Source organism: Oryzias melastigma, linkage group LG22, assembly GCF_002922805.2.
Source record: "Oryzias melastigma strain HK-1 linkage group LG22, ASM292280v2, whole genome shotgun sequence".
Classification (NCBI taxonomy): domain Eukaryota; kingdom Metazoa; phylum Chordata; class Actinopteri; order Beloniformes; family Adrianichthyidae; genus Oryzias; species Oryzias melastigma.
The window spans coordinates 25,859,557-25,875,412 of record NC_050533.1 but is presented as its reverse complement, the minus strand read 5'-3'; the positions used below and the strand labels follow the sequence as shown (position 1 = coordinate 25,875,412).

The following is a 15,856-nucleotide window of genomic DNA, read 5'->3' as shown; positions in this document are numbered from 1 at the left end:
TTTGACTTGGGACTTGACTCGGACTTGAGGACGAAGACTTGGGACTTGACTCGGACTTGCAAAGCAATGACTTGGTCCCACCTCTGGTGTGTGTGTTATGATTGTATGTTTGTTTACATCTCTACAGTCTGTTTAGATACAAAAACATGATCACATTTGTCAATCACTGTGTTTTATTGTGAAAAACAGCTTATATTTTGAAAATAAACCAGATTTTCTCATGTATCTTGATGCAACTTCCAGTCAGAATTGACGAGGAACGCTCGCGGCTCGCCCACAAAATAGAGCAGACGGCGAATTGATTTGTGCACAAATTGAATCTGTGCGCGAGCTTTCCGCAGAATATTGCGGCGCTCCGCGCCTGGTATGAGGCACCCTATAGGTTAACAAGGGCGTCGAATAAAGAGGCCTCCATTCCACGTCGCTCTGTGTTCAATATGAACAAGGCGCAAGTAAGACTGTTTAATACAGGAGTGTCAAACTCAACCACACAACGGGCAAAAACCCAAAACAGACCTTAGGTCACGGGCCGAACAGGATAAACATTTATTGAACACTCTAAAACTACATTTTAAAACTTTAAAACTGTAACTTTTTAACATAATTATGAACTAGATATATAGCATTACCTGCAATAATGCTAGTGTGAATGCTGTAAGATGAATTTGGCTACTAAAAACGCTGAAGTTGATAGCCAGCTGAAATATTAGCTAAATGCCAAATTAGCCTAAAAAAAAAAACAAAAAAACCTAGGTTAGCAAAACAGCTAAAATGTTGCTGAAAAAAATAGTTAAACTTCAAAATACCCTAAAAAGAAAAAAAAGCCTAAATTAGCCACAGTATCCAGCATGTAGCTAAAATATTAGCTAAACTCCAAAATAGCCTAAAAATCTTAGTAAATGCCAAAATAGTCCACAAAGCTAGCAGAATGACAATTTTTAAAACTTTAAAACTGTAACTTTTTAACATAATCATGAATAATAAAAATTCAGGAATATTATTCCAGAATGAATCAACTTAAACCTTAAATAACCTTCAATAATTTACACTCCATAAAAATATATTTTGTCAAAATTATACAAGTTAGAAATGAGCCCAAGATAACATCGGGTCATTAATAAGAATGGTTTAATGGAGTTTAATGTGTTTGAACTTTTTATCTTCATAGGAGGATAAAATGATCTCTGTAGATGTGAGGTTCAATTATCTTCTGAAATGTGATTTTTGGAGGAGAAAAAAAAGTGATTTGTTGTTATATTCCGTTTCTTCTCCGATTTTGATTCCTGTTTTTATGTGAAGGTTCCAACATTCATCAGCATGTCTTTCTGTCTAAGAGCCTGTTGCAGCATGTATTTCTGTTACAGATGTATGTGTGGCAGTTAGAGACTCTGCTGTCTCACACGTTACGCTGAGTTTGTGTAAAAAGCAGAAGCTCTCGTAATGAAAAACAGCCAGGAGCTCAGTGAGCGATGCTGACCTTCTGTGAAGCCAGGTACTCCATCCCTCTGGCCACCTGATAGGCGCAGGACACCAGGTCTTTGAAGGTGAGCTGCTCGTCAGGAATTTTGCAGGTGTCAAAGGAGTAGTCCATGCCTGGTGGCCGCCGTGCTCGCAGGTACTCCCTCAGGTTCCCTTTGGAGGCAAACTCCACCAGGACGTATAGAGGACCTGTGAAGAGATGGAGTAGTCGTCACCTTCAGGGAGCGCTGAGCTCTGACTCGCTGTCTGCAGCACACTCACCGTCCTGCGTACAAGCTCCCAGCAGGTTGATGATGTTTTTGTGCTTGCCTATCATCTTCATCATCTCCATCTCTGACACCAGGTCTGACAGGTCTTTATCTGTTGCATCATCTGAGGACAGAGAAGGAGGCGTGGTTAGAGAAAATCTGCTTCATTTGGAGAGGGACCAACATGGAATCATGGTGTGATGCTGCACAGATGTTTCTGACCTTTCAGCATCTTTGCAGCAACAGTCAGTGGCTTGTTGGGCTTCTCCTTATCGATGCCGATGGCCTCAGCCATGACTACCTGACCGAAGCAGCCCTCCCCTAGAGGTTTGCCCAGAGTCAGCCTGAAACAGAAGCAAAGAGATTTTCCATTTTTACAGTTGTCTTATTATTCAAATGGTTTTGGACAAAACTCCCCCAAAAAATTCCTAAAGATCATATAGTCTTACCGTGTCCGAGGAAACTCCCACTTGGGGTCAGAGGGCAGCTCCAGCTCTGACACGTTGGCCAGCATGGGCCCGTCGCTGGATGACAGGCGGGCGATCCGGACCAGAGGTGTGTTGGAGTTCATGGAGGAGTTGGAATCCAAGGAAACCTGCTTGGGTACAAAAAATGATCTGTTATAGTCTCTGAAAAAAGACAATTACAAGTGTTTTAGCAAAGAGACAGAGAGAAATCCAGTGAAAAGCTAATCTACTCAACTGCTACATGAAGTCTTCTTGTTCTCACTTGATTTATGATGCACTTTCTAATTAAAATGGTTACTCTGAGTCTGGATCCAACTTCCTCACACTAATCGTCCTTCTCTACATCCATGAACCGTCCTCCAGACCCCATTCTGCAACCTCAGCATCCTTTCACCAACATCATCACTCTTCCTTCTCTCAATGTGTGCAAACCATCTCCATCTGAATTTATCTCCAGATCCGGCCCCCGGGCCTTGACTTTGACATGTGTGCTCTAGATCTACAGACACAATTACATCTGTGTTTTTTTTCTCTAGAGGAATCCATACCGTTGGTCACAAATATTCCCTTCTGTCCTCAGACCAGATTCCACTACTCTTTCCTAGAAATTCATTGTGACTCATCAGTTTCATTCCTCTGCACATTTTCCTTCTTCAAAATGGAACCAGAACGTTTCTCAGTCTCCAAGATCTCATTAAACAGTCCAGTCAGAAACGTTACCACCACCTCTCTCCAACACTTTCATATTTTATTCCTCTTATTCGGTTGTGTTACAGAAATAACTGATTCCAGATATCTAATCAGTCAGTGAGAAACAAACAACATTTCAGCTGTAAAATATAAACTATTTCCAGTGTGTGGAAATATTTTAAAGAGAAAAACAAATATCAAACGTCTCGAACAAATAGTGAAGAACAACCGCAAAATGCTCTCTCTAAAATCTCTGATCTCAGCTGGAGCTCATGCCAATATTATTTGAAGCCAAAAATAAAACAATTTAAAAAAAATATTAGTGTTTGGCCAAGAAAAAAAAAGTAACATGTCTAAAACTTTTTTTTCTAAAATAAAATGAATTATTTTCAGCTTCAAATGTTGTGTTTTTTTAGGTTTTAAAACTCAAATTTTCAATTTCAAAACTTCTTTTTCACTTTCAACTCTTTTTTTATGTTTTCGAATCTGAAAATTTCAGTCTCAAAAACGTTGGCCCCGTTGTGGTGTGTTGGGGCGGAGCTAACACGAAGGACCAATCAAAATCAATGAGGGTGGTAACTTCAGTCCTGGTGCGTTCACTGACTCTGAGAACTGTGATAATTACGATCAGAAAATGTCTGTTTAGTCTGTACTGTCATAGTCTGAAGTTGTCCCAAGACGGGTGTAAGAAGCAGAGTTTCATCGCGTACAAACAACACGTCCAAAACAGCGTTCTAACTCGTTCAAAGTGCCATCTTGTTGTGTTAAATACAGGCATTGAAAATGTACCGTTACAAATTCAAAAGCAAAAAAAAAGTTTTGAAATTGAAGCTTGAGTTTTGAAACCTAAAATATGGAACATTTGAAGCTGAAATAATCCAGATAAATAATCCATCCAGATCTTGTCAGACATACAGCCTGACTTCTGACTGGGACATTTTCAGAGCGGGCCGGTGTCCGTGCAGCAGAAAGAACACACCAGCGAGTGAGATAGAACGGCCGTCTGTTTATCAGAGTCCTGTCTTCACCTCTAAACAGTGGCTTCAGCTTCCTCCCCATGTATCTGACTGATGGGGGTGTTGTAGCTGTGACGGTTTTTGATGCATCTGTTTGCTACAGTCTGCTAGCTCTGCCCCTTCAGGTGAGACGAACAAGTCCACCTACCAGACTCCATGACTGCAGCAAAATGAGAAAATGCTGTGATGGTTTAAAAAGCTCTGACCATCATTGAAAAGTAATATCTGATGGAAGATGCCAGGAGCTCAACCGGAGATTTACTCACAGTTATGAAAGGAACAAAAAAGAGAAGCGGGAGATTAGCTTCACAAAAATGAGCCAAAGATTACAGAAAAATGCAATAAGGACTTTCTCTTTCCCGGCAAGACATTATGAGATTATTTGTGAAGGAAGCAGAAATAGAAAAGATTTAGAGGGTGCAAATAAAACCCCAAAAGAAGAAAAGGAGATTTCTTCTTGATAAAACAGTAGAATATTTACTTTGATTACATCTGAGACTCCAGCTTTCACTCATATTTTCTCCAAATTGCATTTTGTGGATTACACAGTTTAGCTTTAAAACAAGAAACACATCATTTGCACAAAACTACCCCAAACAGGGTTTTGTCCAACCGGTGGGGCTGGACACATCATCACAAAGACTGCAGGCTGGAAAAACATTTCGCTCTCAGCATCATTTTCTGGAACTGTAGCTGAGATTTTGTTGTACTAGATCAGAGCTCTGCAACCTTCAACACTTTAAGATTCAATTTGTAGAGAATCCTCTTCCTCTAAAAGGTCAATTTCTCACTGACAACAACCCAGTGGGATCCAAAATAAGACTGATTTGAATTTCCTTTACTGTTACTGGAACAACTATCAGGCTTTATTGCATAAATAAAACATACTGTAAACATAAAGATGTACCATTTTTGGGGAATCTTTGGCAGAAAACTGTAAATCACATAAACTGAGATTAAATCAGAGCTGATTAAATATCTTTGACCATATGGTACTCTTAAAATCTTTGACTTTGGTTCAATAATCCGGGGCACTCTAATTCTGGTTTTAATTAGCAACCTCCAAAAGATTTTCTGTGGCACTTCAAAAATCTGTGAAAATGTTCGACTTTCACAAACTTAGAAGCTGCACTGCTTGATGGGTTGCTGGAGCATTATGGGTAGTGTAGTCCGGAGCCTGGTGTATGCAGAGAAATAAGTATCACCCTGATTTATGCATGAATAATTCTTGATGTGTGCGTAACTTAGGATTTGTTTGTACGTAATTCTTGATTCATATGATACATTTTGTGCGTAAGTACAAAACGCATCATATGAGTTACAAATCAAGAATGACCCATGTACAAATCGGGGTGACACTCGTTTCTCTCCATTCTGGTGCAGTCGTATGCACTGAGCAGCAGCTCTTTGTGACTGAATTGAATAAAGTTCAACTTCTCTGACAATTTTGTTTTGCTTGATGCACCAGTCTAAGAAATATGTTACTTTTAAAATGAAGAACATTTTATTTTTCTTCCACCAGAGAGCCACAAACGAGGGGTCAAAGGGGCTCCAGAGCCTCAGGTTGAAGACCCCATGATGTTTATTGTCTTCACTGACCAGCTGAACTCTAAACATATGGAGACATGATTTCCAATATATTTCATTTTTCTGAGTGTCATGGGTCTCTGAGTAAAGTCATACATGTCCCAGGAATGGGTGGACCAAAGATCAAGTCTCCAGTATCATTATTTTTTTATTTAGGAATTTTTTGTTCTCAAATTCGTAATTTTTCTGTCATTTTCCACCATGTTTTTAGGATCTTCTGATGCTCATATTTTCCATTTTCTGGACTCTTCTAAAGTTTCATGTGTATTATGCGATGTCAAGCGGCGACACAGATGACATTTGTCTTTGGTTCTTAGACTAAGAAGTGGTTCAGGCTCAGCTTTTGACCCTGACAACTGAGCAAAGGAGTTCAAATGGTTACCAGCCTCATACACTTTATTTCCACAATCAAGACTAGCTTAACTTTCCTCTCGTTAGCAAATGCCCCAGATGAGAAATAACTGGTCCTGAGTCTGGGCCAGGATTGAGCTTTCCCTTCAGAATGACACGATGACTCTTCACATGGCGGCCATGCAGCTGCTGCACGTCTTGTTTCTCTCTAAACAGTTCAGCGCAGAGTGAGTGTTACACCCACAGTGAAATCTAAAACCAACACTGACAGTCACAGGAGGGAATAAATATCCCTGCGATGAATCTGCTCCAAGACAAATGTGAACACATGTCACCGGAGAGAGCCCTTCCAGCGCCAGCAGCAGCACAAACGCCACGAAGACGACATCGTCATGACAGCTAGCACAGACAGAGCAGAAATGTTGTGCAAATCTTGTATCTACTTTCTGTTACCTGTCTCTTGAGGGGGAACTTGGAGAGTTTCTGCACGGGCGGCGTGGGGACGGTTTTCTGCGTGGTCATCCTCATCCGGCAGAGGATGACGATAACCACAGCCAGGATGAAGAGCACACAGCCGGTCACGTAGATCAGGATGTCGGCGTACTCGTCTTCCAACTTGGGGCTCGAAACTTTGAAGAGAAAATGTGGAATTTCTTCAGAAGACAGAAATGAAACTCATTGATTTTTGTAAAAGGTGTGACTGGGATGCTTTGATCAGCAGCTCAGATCCTCTAAATGATGTTTCTGTGAAGCCTACAAATCAGAAACAAGCAGAAACATGTACGTTCATGCTCAAGCAGCATCTTAAAGCAGGTATTACACCTGCATATGTTTCTCCACACGAGGTAATTACTGTCTTTAACATCAAACTCAGAAATGTCTTCAAATTGCTGGAGACATCTGAACAAAAGCTTGTGTGCTCAGCTCAGTGGCTTCACATTTACAATATTCCACAGCTGTGAAGGCTGCAATATAAATGTTAATGAAGTGCTACAGAGAAAAACACAGAAAAGTGCATAAGTAATCACATTTTTACACCAGTGAATGACATTTTGTGTGACTCAGATTAGAGGAAGGGACAACAAAGAGTCCAGAGAGCTAAAGTACCTGGAAGCACCGTCAGCCAAGCAGAGTTGTGAGTAAAGCCGATAGAGTTCCCTGCCAGACAAGTGTACTCGCCCGCATCCTCAAAAGACACATTGGACAAGAAGAGGACCTCTAGCTCCTTATCGGTGGTGTTAATACCAGCCGTCTGTGGAGGACGAGGGGAGACAGGAGAGAACCGTTGAGAGAAACACCACCCTGAAGGAAAAGTCTGGAAACTGCCACCACCAGCAACTGGAAACAGGAGCAGCAATGAAAAACACCCAAGCAGCACTTTTATCCCACAGACACATTTTCAGAGATTTCTGTCTGACTAGACTTCACACGAAAACAATTCAAGACCAGAATGTTTCATTCTTCTGCTTTAGACTCCAGCTGTAGAACACTGAATGCAAATGACAGCTGAGTTAATAATGTTTGGGTTTCTGTTTTAACAGTATTGTATCTGTTTGAAGTGAAGTGACATCACAGCAGAAGCAGAGCGGATTCCTATATAAATCATGGAGAAGACGTGAAAACTCCTCTCATCTATGTGTAGGTCTGCTGTCATTCATGAGTTCCTCTAGGACACGTGTGTCAAAGTCAAGGCCCGAGGGCCGGATACGGTTCTATCCGGCCCTCCAGATCATTTTATTTTATTGTTATTAATTACATGAATTACATTTACTAAGATTTTTTAGGTTGTTTTGAAGTTTAGCTATTTTTTCATCTGTATGCTAGCTGTTTTGTCTACCTTAAGCTTTTTTTTTTTTTTAGTTTTTTGGGATAATTTGGCATTTAGCTAGTATTTTATCAGCTTCAGCATCTTCAGCTATCAGCACTAGCATTTTTGTGGTCAAATTCAGCTTCCAGCATTCATACTAGCATTATCACAGGTAATGCTATATATCTAGTTCATGATTATGTTAAAAAGTTACAGTTATTAAGTTTTAAAAATGTAGTTTTAGAGTGTTCAATAAATGTTTATCCTGTTCAGTCTGTGACCAAAGGTGTGTTTTGGATTTTGGCCCCTCGTGTGATTGACTTTGACACCCCCGATCTAGGACTTTTCTGAATCTTCATCTGTAAGACTACATTGAAGATGTTTTTGTCTTCCGTCTACTGTTTGTGTGATGTTCTGTTCAATCTTTGGTAAATGTGAGTTTCATGGGGGTGTGGGTGTATTTGGTGTACAACTGAAGGTTTTGAAGCCACAGCAGCAATTAAAACATAACACTGAGGATTTATTGATGTGCAGTGAGCGTGATGAAGTCACCCAGAGCAGAAGACTGTTCGTCCCATCAGGAAGCAAAGCAGACCCACAACCAAGAGGAGCGTTGCACAGGAGAGAGGAGCAGATGCTCTCAGTATTTACCTGATTTTTTAACCTCAAGCCAAAAAGCTTTTTCCGACTTGCCTACAAAGTTTGTGGCACGTAACCAGTATTTCCCCGCGTCTTTCTCTGTCACGTTGGACAGTCTCAACTCACTCTGAGTCACAGCCTGTTTGCTCACATAACTCTGTGAATGGAGAATTGAGAGGCACAGTGAGCACAGCTCCTGCAGGAGCACATCTTCACGAAAACAAAACTCACGAAGAGGAAAGCACAAACTGATGGTTGGAGGAGAACACCTGGAGAACCTGAGCGAGCCAGGTGATGAGTCCTTTTAGAAATCAGAGACGCGTTCACAGTCGTACACATCAACTAATGCTGGACTGCTTTAGGAATCTTTTGAGATCAAAAACTATTTAGAAAATTATTTTACAATATGAAGAATTTCTGCTTTTTTAATTAAAGAAGAACTGTTTTTTAGGTGTTTGGAAATCTTACATGTTTTCTCAAAGTAAGGTTATTATTGCTAAGATTATTTTTACAACACAGAAAAAATACATTTTCTCTTGGTAATACAAAAAAACAGCAAGGAGTAAGCCCACCTCCATTTCCCATCATCCTTTTGTTTACACTCTTTCTCACTAGCTTACAGCCTTTTACTGGTGCAGCAGAAATGGTGAGCAGTATCAGATCTATCCAGGTGTACAGTTCTGATCCCGATCCCAGCTCAGACCAGGAAAACAAAGACGTTCATGGATCTATTTGTCCGTAAGTGGATGATCGGAATGGAGCGGAGCAGGGAGCTAGTGGCCTGCTGTCGTCTCAATCACAAGCTGTTTCCAACAGCAGTTTACATCTGCTCCTCATTTACAACTTCTCAATAAAAAAATACCCAGAAAAACAATCTTAAGCTTCCTTTTCTTCCTAAATGTCCTCCATTATGAGAAAAATGCTAAACCCCCATTTTCTTTAGGGTGGGTCTTAACCGTCTTTAGTGCTGACGCTCACTGCTAGCTCGTCAAGAGCTGCTAAATTATTAAAATGGGTCAAGCTTATAAAGCAGAAAACATATCCTGCTGCACAGATGCTTGTGAACACCCAGGCTTTTTGGTGCTCCCTCTCCCTCCCCATGCACGGCCTGTTGTTCATCCTTAAATCTTTTTCCAGGCATCTAAAGAGCAATTCAAGCAGTTCTCACCAAAGAAAACACTCGCACGACTCCCTCCTCCCACCGAGCCGTTTTTAACTCCTCCAGTGTACCACACACGAGAGACCCTATCATGTCTAAGTGAACTGTGGCGAGCCCAGAGAGAAAGACAGACTCAAATCTCAGTAAATATTGTTTCAATTATGTGGTGGTTGAAAATAGAGCCTGGAGCCACAGTCTGGGCTGACAGGCTCTCTAAACCCCTCGTTCTCTCCCTGTAAGCTGCTTTTTCACCTCCTTTTTCTTTCTCTTTTCGCCTCTCTCTACTTTTGCTTCTTTTCTTCATCCTTTCTTGAATGGGTTTGAAGTCACTAACAAATCTGGTGGAAAGCTTCTGCCTTGATGTGGTGTTTCTGTTGTTCTGGGGTCAACCGTCCAAAACGTTCAGACGCAATTTGACCAAAAACCAGAATTAAAGTTGATCCGTGCCTTTGTGAAGCAGCTATTTTTGCCCTTCAAATGTCCCATCTGTGCAAGTCATCCCTTACTTTTTTATATTAAAAGCAAACAAAACATTTGAATACAAATTCATATGATGGTGTGCAGCGTTTACCTTTTATTTCTCCTGTTTTGCACAAGAAAATGTTACTCGTGTTTTTGTATTTGACCCTACATGTGTGCCGGTCAGCTCTACTTCGGTTCCTCTGACAGGACTCGAACTTTTTCAGTCTCTATCTGAGTGTTAACATTTTATAAAACAAGTGTAAAAATGATAAAAATTCAATATATTTACAAGAGTAACGCACCGCTCTACTCTGGATTTGTTCTATTTAACACAGTTAAAGGATTTTCTTCTTTTTGTTTTTCTGGCCCTCTGGGTAATTCTATCATTTTATTTTATTGTTATTAATGACCCGATGTTATCTTGCGCTCATTTCTACTTTGTATAATTTTGACAAAATATGTTTTTATGGAGAGTAAAATATTGAAAGTTATTTAAGGTTTGAGTTGATTTATTCTGGAATAATATTCCTGCCTTTTTACTATTCATACGGTTACGGTTAAAAAGTTACAGTTTTAAAGTTTAAAAATGTAGTTTCATAGTGTTCAATAAGTGTTTATCCTGTTCGACCCGTGATCTAAGGTGTGTTTTGGATTTTGGCCCCTGTGTGATTGAGTTTGAAACTCCTGTCCTACATTCAGGCTCTTGGCGTCCATCTTAGCCGCCGCTCTACCACACACTCTGCTGACTCTCTGCTGACTCTCTGCTGACTTTGCCCTTCGTCGTGCGCCTCCTCCTCCTCCTCCTCATTTTTCCATGGCTTCTTTGGGTGCCCCTCTCTCTGCTCCTCAAACCACGCGACGCAGCACATCTGACGCAGCGGCGGTTGTCTCCCTCCCTGCGCTGCCGCCACCACAGCAGTTAACTTAGTCCAAACCAGATGTTTATTTTATTCCCTCTCTCTCTGCTCAGACGAAAACGGCTTTGAAATGAAGAGATCTTCTAAGACCACAGCAGACCTTTATGTTTGAGGAGAAAGGACGGATCGGAGAAAAACTCTTAATCTCCACTATTTAAGAGGCCAAATCACCTGTGATTCAGAAGTACAAAACACCTGTGGGTCCAACTTTTCAAAAACACATTAACATGACATTAGTCGCAATAGAAACCATTACAACTATCCCAGAAGGAAAGGAGTGGGCGGGGCTCTGCACCCACCTTCAGGATGTTGACATAGGGAATGCCATCAGGGCCGTATCGGCTGCCGTTCACCTCGATGTGTTTGAGCCACTGGATGTGAGGCTGAGCGTCGCTGTAAACCTTACAGTGAAACTCCACATTGCCGCCCACTAACACCGTCTGATTGGCCGGCAGGCCCGCCTGGAGGATGGGCCTGTGAGGCGATCGCTCTGAGGGAGAAAGGACTAATTAGAGTCAATTATGCGTGGGGATGATGTGCTGCAGGAAATGTGATGTGCAGTGCTAAATAAGCTGTTTTCCCATCTGCGGCTTTTTAAAACCACTTTAGGATGTTAATTTATTCTTTGTTTACGCAGAAGCAGAGGTGAGAGTCAAGCTCTCCGCGGTGTTTACCCAGAACATCCAGCTGGTAAGTCTGGCTGATGGTGCCGTGCTTGTTCTGCACCACGCAGGTGTAGTTCCCTCGGTCTGACGGCACAGCGCTCTCCATCACCAAGCTCCACTGCGAGTGTCTCAGCTGGGGGGAGAGGGGGAAGGGGGGCAGAAATGTCATTACAACACACAGAGACCGCTCCACTCAGTCCTCCAACGTGTGCTGTCATACAGTCAGCTTCCTTCAACTCACAATCGTCCATTTAGCAAATTCTCTTTAGTATGTCAAACCGGGACCCGCAATTTGAAGCTGGTTTGAGTTTTTTAAAGTTCCTGTAAACCAGGAGTGTCAAACTCAACCGTACAGGGGCTAAAATCCAAAACACACCTAGCATGTAGCTGAAATATTAGCTAAACTCCAAAATCTTAGTAAATGCCAAAAAAGACCAAAAAGTTAACAGAATGACAATTTTAATATACATATATATATATATATATATATATATGTAGTCAAAATTATACAAGTTAGAAATGAGCACAAGATAACATCGGCCCAATAATTACAACAGAATAAAATGATCTGGAGGGCCGTATCGAATAACTCAGGGGGCCGTATCGAATAACTCAGGGGGCCGTACAGAATAACTCAGGGGGCCGGATAGAATAACTCAGGGGGCCGTATAGAATAACTCAGGGGGCCGTATAGAATAACTCAGGGGGCCGGATCCGGCTCCCTGCTCTGGTCTTTTTACATTTATAGACCCGCTGTTATGTACAGGTATATTAAAGCGCTGGAAGCTCCGTCCTAAAGCAGCGGACCGGCGATTATTGATGACGTCATCAAATGACAGTGACGTCTGAAATATGAGACTCTATTTTTCCATAACTCTCCGTTTGGAGGGATAAATGAAGGGGGAAGGGAAGAATTCGTTTTGGGCCTAATTAAACTGGAACTCTAGTGTTTTTTTCAACACCTTTAACAGTGTGAATCCTCCTACTTCAGGTGGTGCAGTCGTATGAAACAATTTAACAATGAACCTAATATACAGCATAAAATATTAAAAAGCTTCATGTTTGGCAGACACTGAGGAGGAAACCCCCCTGAACGTCACTTCTCATCCCAACCCGCCATATTTCATTCCTCGGCTACAGAGCGCAGACTTCAGGTTTGGCTCAATAAAACGTCAGTATTATCTGGACGTTTGTGTGTTTCCTGGTTCTCTACAGGCTGCTGAGCAAATGGATCAGGGAAAGATATTATGGGACTCTATACAGAACAAATTATGTGAACGAGTGAAAGCAAGAGGAGAGTTTTCATCTCTAGAAGCATTTCTCGGAGTAATCCAGAGCGAGGGCAGAATTCTTTTGTGCTTCTAAAATTGGTTCCACTGTAGCAGTTGAGAGCGATCCAGGCTGGGAGCGTGGAGGAGAAACGTTTGTGGGGTAATTCAAACCAGAGAGGCTGGATGACAGCAGCAGACAGATACCAACTCCACGACTTGTGAAGCTACGAGGCGCCGAGCGTTGAGAAGCTGTGACAGAAACCAGCTCTGGAGATGCTGGCTGCTGATCAGCATCAGAACGGATCAGAACCACCATGACGAGAGCTGTGATGTCAGCACGGTTCCGGAAGGTGTGGAGGCCTCTGCCCTGTCACTGACGGTCAACCCCAGACCCCCCTTCCACTCTCACAGTAGAACCTCCTCTTCTCTGCCTCTCCTGGAGGCGCGTTTGGAAAATAAGGCAGAAATGTAAATATTATGCCAGAGTGTGCTCTTTGCTGTTGCGTGGTAACACAGAGCAGGCTGCCCGCTCGACGCTGGCAAATGGTTTTTTTGGCTCCACCCAGTCTGCCCCCCGAGCCCCCGCTCCCCCCCAGAGCTTCAGAGTCAAACTGGAGTCAATGGAAGCTCTCATGAGCAGATGAGTGACGCCTTGTGCTGCGGTCAAAAAAGTGGAGGTGCGTGAGGAGGGAGAGTAAAAGGTGGTAAATTATGTGCTGAGGCTGACGTTCAGCGGAGGCCAAGACCACCAACTAAACTGCAGACGGTAATCAGAGCGCCGGCCCCTGAGGGTGAAAGGTTTACTTCAGGTACCACTTTCTTCACAGCTGCAGTTACCTGCCATTACAGGAAGAATCTCAGTCCAACATGAACACAGAATACATGCCGTTGACTATTACTAACATGTAACTGTGAGTAACTCCTGTTGAACCTGCAGCCTTAGTCTGTAAATGTGATAATCCCATCCATTTTAATCATTCTGGATTCCAACCAGAATTAAACTAATAAGCAGCTTATGTTGGAGTCATAGGAGGCTTTAGAGGTCTTAGAACTTCTGACTGTGGACACAATGTTGTGTTAACCATGAAAAGGCTCGGAGAACAAGTCCAAATCAAAGAAAATAACACATTTTGAATAATTAAAAGTATTTTTTTCTTTTATTTAAAGTCCCTCTCTGATTGAAAATCCAGTATTTTGAGTTTTTAATGTCTGTGTTTCATCTTTCTTCTAAAAGAGAACAAATGTAATAAGAAATCATTTAGTTTTTACATTTCCGAGTATTTCTCCTTTTAAATCAATCAAACTGTCTTGGACAGACTCTGTTTGAATGAATGATCTTCTTTCCATCAACAGCTCTGCTGCACATGCACTAAACCCTCATCTGTTCCTAGTGTCTAGTTCAGGTTCTGGAGAAGAGAAGATGGTATCTTCACATTGACTGCAGTCAAATGAGCCGCCGTTCACATTTCTGTGGTCAAATCAGCATCACTGGATTTTTGGTGTGAGTTTCATCCAATACTTACGGTAGCAGGACTGAGAACGCTGGAAAATCTCCACCAGACTCCACGGAGCTTCTTGATGTGACCACGGAAATGTGAACGGCGGCTCATTTGACCGCAGTTGGAAAGGATTGTAAATCAATGAAAGAGCATTTTGATGTTAGCTTTGATTATTTTATCAAGAACTCTGAGAAACCAATGATTGAATGTATTGATCACAGTCAATAAACATTGGAGAATTAGCTAAAAGAGTCTTTGGTGAACTGGAAGGAGAAAGAATCAGGATTTTGGAGGAAGTTCTGTCCATGAAGATCTTCACTTCCTCGTCCAGCTGACATCCGGATCAGAACCATACGGCTGGACATTACCCAGATTGATGGATGTTTTTATGCTAGTGAGACACAGAGTTATCATATTTAGGGGGGGGGGGGGGGGTGTCAGGGGCTCCAAGAGCCACGCCCCCTCAGAGGAGATTTTTGGAAACAGGATTCAGATCAACATGAAAAATGTATTTTTAAGACATTGGGGTTGTGAGATTTTAATTTAAAACTTCAAACCATCATTAAAACACTCCTGGAAATGTTTTTTAAAATAAAAATAATTGTCATAGGAGGACTTTAACTCCTCAGTCCCACCGGATTCTGGTTCTATGATTCCAATGGAGGACCAGGCCTCCCCGCTCAGCTGGTTTGCCTTAAAGAATTGTTTCTGGCATAGTGGCAGTTATCAGAGAAAACACAGGAAACTCTGCTCCCTTTATAGTCCAAACTCTCCGCCTTCACCTCACAAATTAGCCCGTCAGAACCAGTGGGGCCAGTTAGCAGAATTTATGACCATGTCAGGGCTGACCGTATCTGTGCTACTGTCTAATTTGACCCACAGAGATGCAGCCCTGAGGCTTTGTTGTTGAGAGCACAAACTTTGCTCTGGAACACGTTGAGGGCGTCAGATCAGAGGTGATATGGCCACATACATAGAACAACCTGTATTCAAATTTATGATGCTTTTGGAAAGAAACGGCAGGGGAGAAAGCTGATTAACTGTTGGCAGGTCTATAATAAGAAAGGAAAGTCCAAAAATAATTTTGCAAGAGCAGAAATTCCTTCATGGACCACAGAGAGCCACAATCCAGGCTGTGTTTAAAATCTGCACTGAAAAAACAAGGATTAAAAGTGCTCACAGTCTTAAAAAGTAACAGCGTGGAGCCAGTCAAAGAGCCCGCCATGGAAATCTGTCAAATCCAGGAGTGAGAAATGTGTGAAATGCAATGCAACCTGGCAGAATGAAACACATAATTATATTGTCAAATTAAAGCTTGCTTTCTCTGCTGCAGATTAGCATCAACACAATGAAATCCCGTCTGTGTATGGGGCTCTGGGTGTCAGAGACCCCAAAGGTCGACAGCACGCCCATCTCTTGCCACCTCCATCTGATGGCTCAATAAAGGGTTACCCCTGACCTTTAGGCCTTGGCCCGTCATAATAGAGTTATCTGGGAAGGGGCACGACGCTCCGGCACATCGCTCTGCAGGAATTTTATTTTCCATCTTACAAATGAGCCTCATTTCCGATTTACCGTTTCATTTAGTTCCAACAAACT

The 15,856-nt window shown here is 42.0% G+C and overlaps 1 protein-coding gene across 4 annotated transcripts in view; it reads right to left on the bottom strand.

The window, feature by feature from the left end:
* fgfr3 (fibroblast growth factor receptor 3) overlaps window positions 1-15,856 on the bottom strand; it is a 74,564-nt gene that overhangs the window by 12,952 nt on the left and 45,756 nt on the right. For 2 of the 4 annotated variants that reach the window (XM_036209963.1, XM_024262612.2), the window contains exons 6-13: window positions 11,497-11,620; window positions 11,122-11,312; window positions 6,946-7,090; window positions 6,292-6,467; window positions 2,177-2,325; window positions 1,950-2,071; window positions 1,741-1,851; window positions 1,478-1,668 (exon numbers count right to left, since the gene is read on the bottom strand). In XM_036209963.1, the coding sequence (XP_036065856.1) occupies window positions 1,478-1,668; window positions 1,741-1,851; window positions 1,950-2,071; window positions 2,177-2,325; window positions 6,292-6,467; window positions 6,946-7,090; window positions 11,122-11,312; window positions 11,497-11,620 (1,209 nt within the window). Of the gene's footprint in view, window positions 1-1,477; window positions 1,669-1,740; window positions 1,852-1,949; window positions 2,072-2,176; window positions 2,326-6,291; window positions 6,468-6,945; window positions 7,091-8,296; window positions 8,442-11,121; window positions 11,313-11,496; window positions 11,621-15,856 lie in introns of all 4 variants that reach the window. The other 2 variants (XM_024262679.2, XM_024262737.2) reach the window with 2 other exon arrangements.